This window comes from Aptenodytes forsteri, unplaced genomic scaffold, assembly GCF_000699145.1.
Source record: "Aptenodytes forsteri isolate BGI_AS27 unplaced genomic scaffold, ASM69914v1 Scaffold373, whole genome shotgun sequence".
NCBI classification, from domain to species: Eukaryota; Metazoa; Chordata; class Aves; order Sphenisciformes; family Spheniscidae; genus Aptenodytes; species Aptenodytes forsteri.
In genome coordinates this window covers 117,742-128,748 of record NW_008795579.1, presented here as the reverse complement: position 1 = coordinate 128,748, position 11,007 = coordinate 117,742, and the positions used below count along the sequence as shown (strand labels likewise).

Here is an 11,007-nt window from a genome sequence, read left to right as displayed (position 1 = left end):
CTGTTCTGCAGAAGGAGCAGAGGAGGAAAACATGGAAATTAGTTAGGACGGGAAGGAAACACGGCATGGCTGGGCTGAAGGAGCTGCTGTGACTGATGCCAGGAGGGGATGGGCCTGTCTCCGCTCTGAGCTCCTCCAAATCGTTGTCCCCTGGGCTGGTGGGAGCTGGGAACTGGGGAGGAGGATGAGTGCAGCATCTCCTGCTGCAGACTCTTAGCAAATTCAGGCATGCCCAGCTTACGTTCCAGGTTGCTGCTTACCAGCCAGCAGCTGCCTCCCAGGGCTAAGCAGAAATACAGGTTTTAATAGGGGAGGAGGATGGAGATTACATCTTGAGGATCACAAAATGAGAGGCTTTTTTTCCCTCTTGTCTTGGTTCCCTGCATGCCAGCAGCTACGATCTCGCTGGGGCCGTGGGGAGAGCGGGGCAGTGCTCCCGGCTGTCGCTGGGTGCGTTTCCCACCGTGCATTGACCCCTCCAGAGTAAACTCAGCCCTCAGGCTTTGCGCTGCAGTAAATCGTCGGGATCTGTTTGCTCTGGCCAGTCAAGCAGAGTCAAAAGCAAATGCGTTCCTGGAAGCGCCAGGCTTGGCATACCCTGGGGTTGGGCCTCCATCTGCTGCGGTTCCTCCCTGGGGCGGCACGTGGGGCTCTGCCGGGGCAGCCTGGGAGGGCTGGTTCTGCTGCATCGTCCAGCTCCCGCGGGAAGCAGAGCACCCCAGGGGTCGTGCCACTGCTGCTGGCCCTGGGTGTGCCCCCTCCTCCCAACAGAACGGCGGCAGCTGGAGCTGTGCTGGCAGCCAGCCGGGTGCAGGCCGTGCTGTGGTTGTTTTGCACTCTCTGCGATGTTGCCCTAGTGACGCTGGCTTCCTTCCCCTCGCATGGTTTCTCAAAGTCTCCGGCAGCTCCACCTCCGCCCTGCGCCTTGGCTCTTGCAGGGCGGCCAAGACCCGTGGGGAACGCGCTGCCCGCGAGGACATGTGACGTGACTCCCTGCTCGGCTGTTTGCTTTCGGGGACGGGAAGCCAGCCCTGGGCGGATGGGCTGGCTGGGGTCCCGGAGGCGCCCTGGCCCCACGTCTGGGCGGTGAGCTGCTGGTGCCTTGTGCCCCGCCGCAGGATCCAGCCTCTGCCCCAGCCAGGTCCAGGGGAACCGGCAGCGAGGTGCGTCTGGGCTGGGCAGTGCAGTGAACCCCCTTGCCTGCTGGGCCCCGAGGGCTGCCTGAAAGGGAGCAGGCTCCCAGCAGGGGCTGGAGGGTATGAGAGTGGCAGGCAGCGGGGAAGAAGGGAATGAGCTGTCGGGAAGAGGCATGGCGTGGGCAGGACAGAGCAGGCAGGCTGCAGGCACTGCTGGGGGGCTGGGGCTGGCCAGGGGGAGGGACTGTCAGGGTTGCAACACCCAACTCAGGGGGTGGTGGGGAACCCACGGTCCGGGCTGGGCCGTGACCCCCTCCAGCCCAGGCCTTCCCTGCGGAGTTTCCCATCTAGCGCCTCATTCCAGTCCTCCTCTTGCTTTCCATGAGCTCTGGAGCCCACCATTTCTGGGGGGCAGCTGGGGCGTGCTCAGGAAGGCGCCTTCCTTGCGGGGCAGCTGGGGAGGTTTTGGGGAGCAGCCAGGCTGCCTCACTGAGACCACCCCAGCAGAGCAGTCTCACCAAGCTCTGGGGTTTCACATTCTTCCTCCTCCCGGCGGCTCTCCCATCTCTCCTGTGCCAAGACTGGCAGCGCTTACCTGTCCCTCCACTTGTCCTTGTGCATCGCCCACAGCAGGAGGCGCAGGGTTTCCCCAGAGATGCGGGAAACTAAGGCACAAGTGGGCTGCCTGCCTGCCTGCCCAGGATTGCCCAAGAGGCTGATCCTGGATTGGGCTTTCTGCTCCTCCTCCCCAGCAGCCCCAGCCCTGCTAAGCAGCAGGGCATTGCAGCTGCCCGTGGTGCCCAGGCTGCCCTGCTCCCTGCTCATGTCCCCACTCCTGTTTCTCCACAGGTGACTGTTCCCAAGATGTCCCTCTGGAGCATCATCTCCCACATGCCGCCGGAGGAGTTCAGTGGCCTCTTCACAGAGTTTCCCCGCAGCCTGCGCTGTCTCCTGGCTGACTGGCTGGAGAACCAGCCCTGGTGAGTCCCCTGGTGCCTGTGGGCTCTGCTCTGCCCTGGTGCAGCTCCCCACGCACCCATGATCAGCCTGGGCAGCATCCGGGGCTGGCTGCCCTGGGGGGCTGAGCCGAGCTGGGGGCCCCAGCCCGGGCAGCACCTGACCATCAGGTCTGAACGTGCGGGCAGAGGCAGATGTTGGTGACGGGCCCCGTCCACGGCCCCAGACGAGGTGGGTGAGGAGGCTGGGGTCTGCACAGGGCATCCGGTCAGGAACAAAAGGAGACGGGGCCGGAGGCAGGACCACAGCATTGGTTCGAGGGGCCCATCCAGGAGATGGGGCTGCAGGGAGGGCCAGGGGCAGAGGCAGGCATGCTTGCAGCGTAGTGTAGCATAGGAGAGGCCTCAGGACCCCAAACTGGACACAAATGAAGCTCCTGGACCTGTGGAGAGAGAGTGCAGCCATCCGGGTGAGGCTGGTCAGGGTCTATTAGTGCCTGTGGGGTCTGGACTGCTGCGACTCTGTGTTTGCAGTGGCAGCAACCATGGGCACAGCCTGGCCAGAGTCCCCTTTTTGTGCCTAGGAAATAGTAACAGCAATGATTGATTATCCACGTTACGGGCTCACCCAGGCTTCTCCTTTGCATGGTGCAACGACCAGGATGCAGGCGGGCAGGAAAGCCCCACTGGCACATCCTTCTGCCTCGCGAGGCTGCGGCCGTGCTGGGTGTCAGAGGAGCAGTTCAGGCCACGTTGCAGCGGTGGGTGAGGGGGGCTGGTCCCTGGCACGTGGCTCTGGGACCCACAGCACGGCTCAGGCCAAGGTGCAGCAGTGGGGTCACGCTGCAGGGATGAGGCATGGTGAAGGCAGGTGGGCATGCAGGAGCTGGGTGTACGCGTGGGAGAGGTTTCAGGAGGTCACGTCCTCTCCAGAGAACTGCCTCATCCCGCTCAGAGCACAGTTCGCCCTTGTTCACGCAGCAAATTTCCCCCGGAAATCCAGCCAGCACTGGGTAATGCACGAGGAAGGCAGGTGTCCCCTTCCTTGGGGCTAGCATGGGGTTCAGGGTTGCACAGCAGAGGGTGGAGGATTCGTGCCTGTCCACCCAACCCTTTCCCCTCTCCAGGGAGTTCATCAATGGCTCGGACGCCTTCTGCACCAGCGTGGCCAGCGGCATGCTCTCAGCCATGCTGGAGAAGCTCCGCAGTGCTGCCGGCAGCGATGGGCAGCAGTGCCAGATCCTCCAGCAAGTTAGCAGCATCGAGGTGTGTGAGGGCTGAACATGGGCACCCTCGGGGCCGTGTTGCGCTGGGATCGCAGCTTACTGCCAAGGAATATTTGATTATTTTATGCTTTGGATTCGCTACCACTCAAAGGGGATGGTGCTACGAGCCCGTCCCCCCTTGACACCTGTTTCAAGGCCAGCGCTGGCTGTGAGCAATGAGCTTGTGTGGACTCAGCAACTGGGGTTTTCAGGGCACTTCAGGGAGACGGAGGGGGTTTGTTTGCGTCCCAGGGCTGACCCCCAGCTTGCCACAGCACTCGGGCTGTCACAGCTGTGATCGCGGTTCCCCTCGGCTCCCCACCCCCGCCGGCCACTGGGCTTTCCAGCTTCCCCTTGCTGCCACGGTTCTGCAACCCCTTCAGTGCCCAGTGGCCCCCAGGGAGCTGCCCCCTGTGGCCACGTCCTCCCAGGCCCCGTGCTGGACCCTGACCCTGTGGGGAGCCCCCTGAGTGCATTGGCCCCCCATGGCCCATGGCTCCGTTTGCCCCTGGCTGCCAGCACCCGGGCAGCCGCCTCACCAGATGTTCCCCATTTTCTGCTTGAGCGTTTGATTTCTCCTTCCTCCATGCCATGTGTTGTGCTGTGTTTCCTCCTGCTGTGTGTGCGTGTGCATGCTGGGTTTCTTTTTCTGGGCTGTTTCTCTTTATCAAGGTCTGTTTGAATTGTGCGCTCTCTCTCTCTCTCTCTTCCACCTTCTGTGATTGCAGATTTAACCCCTGTAATCTCTCTCCTGCCAATGAAGCTCTTAGCGTAAGGGCTGAGTGGTGCTTGCTCCCAGAGCCCCGTTCTGGTTGAAAGCCCCGCTTTTTTGGTAACAGACATTTTTAATATACAACATTTGGGAAGGTGTCTGCTTTAGTAATAACTTCTGGGGAACAGGGTAACTTTCCAAAACAAGACTGTTGCTTGCTTTTTGAAATTGTAGGAAAATGCACAGATGTTTCAGCTTAGGTGTTTTTATTTAAAATGCTCAAGAAGAGCCACCCTCCCATGTTCCTTCCTCCCGCTGTTCCTCCTCCTATAACAGCCAACCCTCATTTCTCCCGAGCTCCCTGCTGCCCTCCCTCCTGGCCAGGAGGCAGGGCTGCTCTCCGTGGAGGGCAGTGGAAGTGCTGCCTGTTGATGCTGCCACGTGGGCGGTGGGAGCTGGGTGCTCTCCTATGAGATGGGTAAACGCAGGGTCAGGGAAGCAGCTGGGAGAAGTGTGGTGGGAAACTGGCTGGTGGGAGACCAAACCTGGGCTTTATGTCCCCTGAACCCTGGGGCTGGCAGGGTTTGCCCCAGCAGAGCCCCAGTGTCGGCCTGGGGCTGCCAGTGTTATGTCAGGATGTGAGGCAGATGCAAGGGGTTCAGGGGGTCAGTCGCGGAGCTGCCTCCCAGCCAGCATGGGAAGCTGCCGAGCATGCCGTCCAGCAGTTTGCCATTGCGCTCTGCTGCTGTTTTGGGAAGTAGCTGATTTGGGAAATGCACGAAGGCTGGAGGAGCTGGCACGGGGCGCAGGGAGCCAGAGCCAGCAGGGAAATTCCTCTCCCTGTTTTCGGTGGAAAGCGTTGATCCACCCGGGCCAGGGCAGCTGCGAGAATCTTCACCAGGTGTCAGGCTGGCAGGTCTCGAGGAGATGCTTGCAGAAATAGAGAATTTGCTTTGGTTTGATTTTTTTTAATATGAAGTTGATTTTTTTTTTTTTTAATGCACAGTTTAAAGTCGTTTTAAAGCTGGAAATTAGCTCTGTCAGAACAGTGGCGAGTTGTGGTCTGTCCCGTGCTTTGGGTCATGAAACCCCACAGTCTGACTTAGCACCATTCATTGTGGGAAGGGGGCCCGAAATGCATGAATGGGGTGGGAGGGGGCCAGGGCTGGGGTGCGTGTGTCCTGCCCCACTAACGCCCTGGGCTTGGCTCCCCCGCAGAATGCCTAACGGCGGGACCCACTGCGGCTGGTGGCCGTCCTGAAAGCGATCCTGGAGGGTGAGAAGGCTGCTGTGCTCAAGAGGGTGCGTGGTTCCTGCCCCTTCCAGGGCGCCCTGAGGTGTAGGGCCAGCTCCGGGCCCCACTCACCCTGCTGTGCTCTGCCCCAGGACCACCACCTGCCCCTCAGCTTCCACCGGCGGCAGGAGGAGCTGAAGTTCAGCCTGGGGCTGCAGCGGCTGCAGCACCACGTCCGTGAGGTCCAGGTGCTGCGGGACAGCCCTGCAGGTGAGGGGCCAGGACAGGATGGATCCCTGCTCGGTGTGGGTCTGCCATGGGGCACAGTGAAGGTGCCCAGGGTGCTGGGCAGTGCAATGCAGATGCTGGCTCCCTGTGCTAATGGGGCCACCCCCATCCTTCCTCCGCAGCCTCTCTGCAGCTGAACGTGCGGGAGCCGCAGCTGAAGACAGACACGAAACCCCCAGAGAGCGTGAGTGGGGGTCTGGGGCACCAGGGGGAAAGCCCTGCCTGCCAGGGAAGGTGCAAACCAGCTCTGGGGCAGCGAGGCAGTGCAGGGCCGGGGGTCTCGGTGCCCTGGGGGGGGGACGGTGTAGGGCTGGGGGGACAGTGCAATGCAGAGCCCCATGGCCAGTGCTGCTCCTCAGGAGCTGCCCACCCTGATCCTCGAGGCCGTGAAAGAGCTGGAGGCAGCCAAGCAGCAGGTACTGAAGAGGATCCAAATCTGGAAGAGGCAGCAGCAGCTGGCAGGGAACGGGGCCCTCTTTGAGGAGAACCTAGCTCCGCTGCAGAAGAGGTGAGGCGGCACAGGGCAGAGACGGGGGACCCAGAGCAACCCTCCTGCCCCCTCTGCTCCCCTGGGAGTGGGGAGCCCACTGGCTTGAGGGGCTCTGGGAGAGTGGTGGTCTGGCTGTGCTTTGGCTGAGGGGTGCCCCTTTCCCCGTGGTTCCCTCGGCAGGTGTGAGAGCCTGGTCGAGGTTTACTTCCAGCTGCACCAGCAGGTGATGGCAGCAAGCACAGAGCTGGGGGCTGAGGTGCTGCCCCGGCTCCTGGAGCGGTTCAACGAGGTGTTATCCAGCCTGGTCAAGAGGTAACGGGTGGGGGAGCTGTGGTGGCAGAGGGGTGAGGTGGGTCTGCAGAGGTTGGTGGAAGAGCTGGCAGGGGTGTTGTGCCAGGCACCATTGTCTCCCCTTGTCCCCCAGCTCCTTCCTGGTAGAGAAGCAGCCCCCACAGGTGCTGAAGACCCAGACCAAGTTCCAGGCAAGTGTCCGGTTCCTGCTGGGCCCCCAGCTGCTGAAGGCATCGGCCAAGCCCTACATGGTGCGGGCTGACATGGTGACGGAGAAGCAGGCACGGGAGCTGGCACTCAGCGCCTACAGCAACACCCTCAGGTGAGCAGCCAGCCGGCCAGTGCGGGGGTGAGGGGGCTGCCACGCCGCCACACCCCCCCAACCTCCTCCTCTGCCCAGCGAGAGCACAGGGGAGATCATGCATAACGTGGTGGCCCTGGAGACCAACCCTACCAGCGGGACCTGCTGTGCCAACTTCAAGAACGTGGTGAGTGCCACCAGCAATGGGCCATACAGGGGCTACGGGACGAGCTGGGGGCTCCGCTGGGGTGCTGAGAGGCCGCGGGGGAGAGCCGTCTTGGTGGGGTGGGCTGGGGGCCTCAAGGCCAGTGCTTGCCCAGGGGTGACATTCAGCTCTCCCCTCCCTAGCTGCTGAAGAAGATCAAGCGCTGCGAGCGGAAGGGGTCCGAGTCAGTGACGGAGGAGAAGTGTGCCGTCCTATTCAGCACCACCGTGGCCGTGACCCCCAGCAATCTTTCCGTCCACCTCCAGGTACTGGCCCCTCTCCCATGGGACAGGGCTGGGCAGCGCTGAGCCTTCCCCCGCGGGACATCCGGGCCCTGTGCTGGACAGCTCGGTGCAGAGCCCCTGAGGTGGTCCCAGGGCAGCCAGCCCCGCTTCACTCTGGGTGGCCTCAGGGCTGAGGGGGGGGCCGCTCTCTGCCCCCAGGTCCTGTCTCTGCCCATCGTGGTCATCGTCCATGGGAACCAGGACAATAACGCCAAAGCAACCGTGCTGTGGGATAATGCCTTCTCCGAGATTGTGAGTGCCACAAGCCAGAGGGAAGGGGCACAGGGCGAGTAAAGGAGCTGCTGGGATGCCGGGGTTGGGTCCGGCTCTGGGATGGGAACGGATAGCAGTCTGGAGCAGGAACATCGGCACACGGGTGGGATGCGGTAGGCTGAGATGGGGCAGCGGGTGAGCTGCTGTCCTGATGCCGTCTGGCCCTGCCGCAGGACCGGGTGCCCTTCGTGGTGGCCGAGCGGGTGCCCTGGGAAAAGATGTGCGATACGCTGAACCTGAAGTTCATGGCGGAGGTGCAGACCACCAAGGGGCTTCTCAAGGAGCACTACTTCTTCCTGGCCCAGAAGATCTTTAATGACCACAGCGCTAGCCTTGAGGACTTCCAGAGCCGCAGCGTCTCCTGGGCCCAGTTCAACAAGGTTACTGGGAGGGCTGGCCAGGGTGGGCAGGGGCCTGCGTGGCCCTGGGGAGCCTCACACCCTCTCTCTGCCCCAGGAGATCCTGCCTGGTCGGGGATTCACCTTCTGGCAGTGGTTTGATGGAGTCCTCGACCTCACCAAGAGATGCCTCAAAAGCTACTGGTCAGACAGGTAGGTGCCCAGGGGCCAAGCAGGTTTTCACAGCTGCTCCAGGGCCAGACCTGGGGAGACCTGGTCCCACCCTTCCACTCCACTCTCCGCCTGTCCATCCCTCTAGGCTCATCATTGGCTTCATCAGCAAGCAGTATGTCTGCAAGCTCCTGAGCACGGAGCCTGACGGGACCTTCCTGCTCCGCTTCAGTGACTCAGAGATTGGGGGTGTCACTATTGCTCACATCATTCGGGGCAAGGATGGTGAGATGGGGGGACAGCGTCTGCTTTCAGTGCTGTGAAGGGGAGGTGTCATTGTGGCCTGGGGACATCAGGCGTTATGGGGACCAGGCAATGGAGCCCCGTGCCATGTCTCCCGACAGGGTCCAGCCAGGTGGAGAACATCCAGCCCTTCTCTGCCAAGGACCTGTCCATCCGGTCCCTTGGCGACCGCATCCGCGACCTAGGGCAGCTCCGCAACCTCTACCCCAACACCCCCAAGGACCAGGCGTTCGGGAGTCACTACAACAGTGAGTGGGTGGGAGCAGATGTGGTCTCTGGGCTTCACATCTGCCTCCCCAGCAATGCCGTGGGGAGAAGCAGGGGAGGGGTTTGGAGGGAAGAGGGGTTTGGGTTCCACCCATGTCCTGCTGGCCCCAAAGCTTGCAGGGGCGGCCAGTGCTGGCAGAGGGTTGGCACAGCATGGCCCTGTGCTGGGGTGGTGGTTCATGGATGCTTCTCCTCTCCGAGCAGAAGAGCAGACGGGCAAGGACGGCCGGGGCTATGTCTCCACCGCCATCAAGATGACAGTGGAAAGTGAAAGGTGGGTGTGCGTGCAAGGCCATGGCTGTGCCAGAGGTGTGTGCACAGGCGCTGCCCTCTGTGGGGCCGAGCTGCACCGGGCCAGGTCTTGCACAGACCTCACCGGGCTGGCCCGCACATCGCTGCTGGGCAGGGGGATTTCTGACCGGGCAAAATGGATATGTGCTTGTGAGTGAGGAATCCCCCATTGGGTATGCCGAGCTGCAGTGGAGCATGTCTGTGAGCGCACCACCCTCTCCGTGAGCAAGCACTGACTTGCACATGCACCTCTTCAGAGGCTGGACCTTGCAGTGTGCGAGTCCTGCCTGTGCTGATGGGGATGATGCACTTTTGCAGGGACCAGCAGCCCCAGAGCGCTGCGGGGGGCCCCCCCGAGGCCCCCCAGGCTCAGATGTTCAGCCTGCCCGTGCTGCAGCCTGAGCTGCACCCAGAGAGCCTGCAGTCAGTGCTCAGCCCTATCTGGTGAGTGCCCGGCTCTGTGCCTGGCCATACCCTGGGCAGAGGCAGACCTGCTCTGTCGGGCATGTGCTGGGGTGGGAGGGGGCTGTGGTGGAGAACACCCTCAGATGCTAACCCCTCCGTGTCTGTGCTTGTAGCCCCCCTGCTCCCTTCTGCCCCCAGCCCGTCCCCACAGGCTACCCTGCAGGTGAGAGCGACATCAACATGATGGTCTCTGATAACCTCAGGTCTTCCTTCCCCAGGTAGGAGTGGTGCCGGTTCAGGGCAGGGGGCAGGGGGCAGGGGGCAGGGTGGGCCCCCCCCTGCCCACAGGCATGGCCAGGTGGTGTTTCACCCACCTCTAAGTGCTCCTGCTCCTCCTCCCCGCAGCACATCACCGATGCTCTCACCGTCCCTGGTCGGAGACCCTGCGCTGCCCCGCTGCCAAGACCTTGCCTTCAGGAACCCCTTGTAAGACCTGACACACGGCTGGAGAGGAGCACCCTGCCCTGCCCCCCGTTCTCCCGACCACCCCGGGGCGAGCAGACCTGGAGGGGCCTTCCCCAGCTGACCAGTGCTCTGCACTACTGATGCGCCCTACAAGGAGACCCACCCCAGCCCCGCCAAACCAAGCACCTCCCTCCTATGCCTTGGGGCTAGCAAGCACCCTGGGGGCAGGGAGGTACGCTATGGCCTATGTCAGCCCCTCCACTATTCTTTGCTCCCCAGGCACTTCATGCCCAACCAGTACATGATGGGGGAGGCCTCGCAGCTGCTGTCTGGGGGCCCCTCGCCAGAGCCACAGGACGAGGAGATGCCCGAATTGACCCTGTTCACACCGATGGTGGACCCACCACTGCAGAGCTCCCCAAGGTGGTAAGCATGGGGGGTCAGCAGGGGGGCCAGGGGGGCTGCTCCGTGTCACCCCGCCACCTCTCTCCCCAGGATGCCGCCCAGCATGGACCTGCCGCCTGGCTCAGACTTCGACCAGTTCCTGCAGGAGATGTCCCTGGAGGGCCCTGCACTGTGCCCCCCCTTCACACCCTCCCTGCAGCGCAGCAGGTACCCCAGCCCCAATGCCTCTTGCTGGGGGCTGGGGGAGTCTCGGTGGGATGACAGCGTCCGGCCAGGGCATGCATGAGGAGGCTGCGGGGCTGCTGGGGGGGACGTCGGACTGTGACCCCCGCCACAGCCTTGTCTGGGTTCCTGGACTTGATATGACTTGTGCTGAGGTGGAAACTCTGGCAGGGGAGGGGGGGATTTTCTGGGGGGGGCGGTAGCACTTTGGGTAACACCCTGCCCCCCCTTGCATATATGCCACACTTTGGAGTACAGAGCCGCTGCCTGCCCATGCCACTGTTGGGGTCCACAGTCCCAGGAGGCGGTGGGTGAGGGAGTGCAGGCACAGGGGCCCCGACCCGCGTGGGAGGTGCCTGCAGCAGAGCGCAGTGCCCCCAGCCCACGCTGCTGGGCTCAGCCCCGTGGGGGCCGGGATGAGTCAGCTGTGGGGGCGGGAGGTGGCAGCGGGAAACACGCTGGGGCAGCTGTGCCAGCTCGGTGCGTGACGGGGCCTTCCCCCTACCTGGGGGATGCTGGGACCCCCTGCACTGGTCTGGGGGGGATGGACACCTCACACACCCGCAGTTGGCACTTGCTTTGGGGTTTGTGAGCTGCCCCCCTCCCCCCCCCCCCGGCCTGGAGCGGGGCTGTGGCAGGGAGAGAGAGCCTAGGGGCATGGGGGAAGGAAGATAAGCCATAAAATAAAGTTTTATTCCAAAATAA

At 62.8% G+C, this 11,007-nt stretch overlaps 1 protein-coding gene across 1 annotated transcript; it reads left to right on the top strand.

The window, feature by feature from the left end:
* Nucleotides 1–1,067: 1,067 nt before the first annotated feature.
* On the top strand, nt 1,068–10,979 carry STAT6 (signal transducer and activator of transcription 6). The gene is given in 22 exon segments (XM_009282273.2): nt 1,068–1,163; nt 1,986–2,116; nt 3,220–3,358; nt 5,288–5,371; nt 5,456–5,573; nt 5,714–5,775; nt 5,951–6,099; nt 6,262–6,393; nt 6,506–6,694; nt 6,773–6,860; nt 7,022–7,144; nt 7,322–7,414; nt 7,609–7,815; nt 7,892–7,986; nt 8,093–8,229; nt 8,349–8,495; nt 8,719–8,788; nt 9,124–9,249; nt 9,384–9,488; nt 9,616–9,696; nt 9,955–10,101; nt 10,171–10,979. Coding segments are annotated over 21 exon segments (2,604 nt in total). The 5' UTR covers nt 1,068–1,163; nt 1,986–2,000; the 3' UTR covers nt 10,367–10,979.
* Nucleotides 10,980–11,007: the final 28 nt, after the last annotated feature.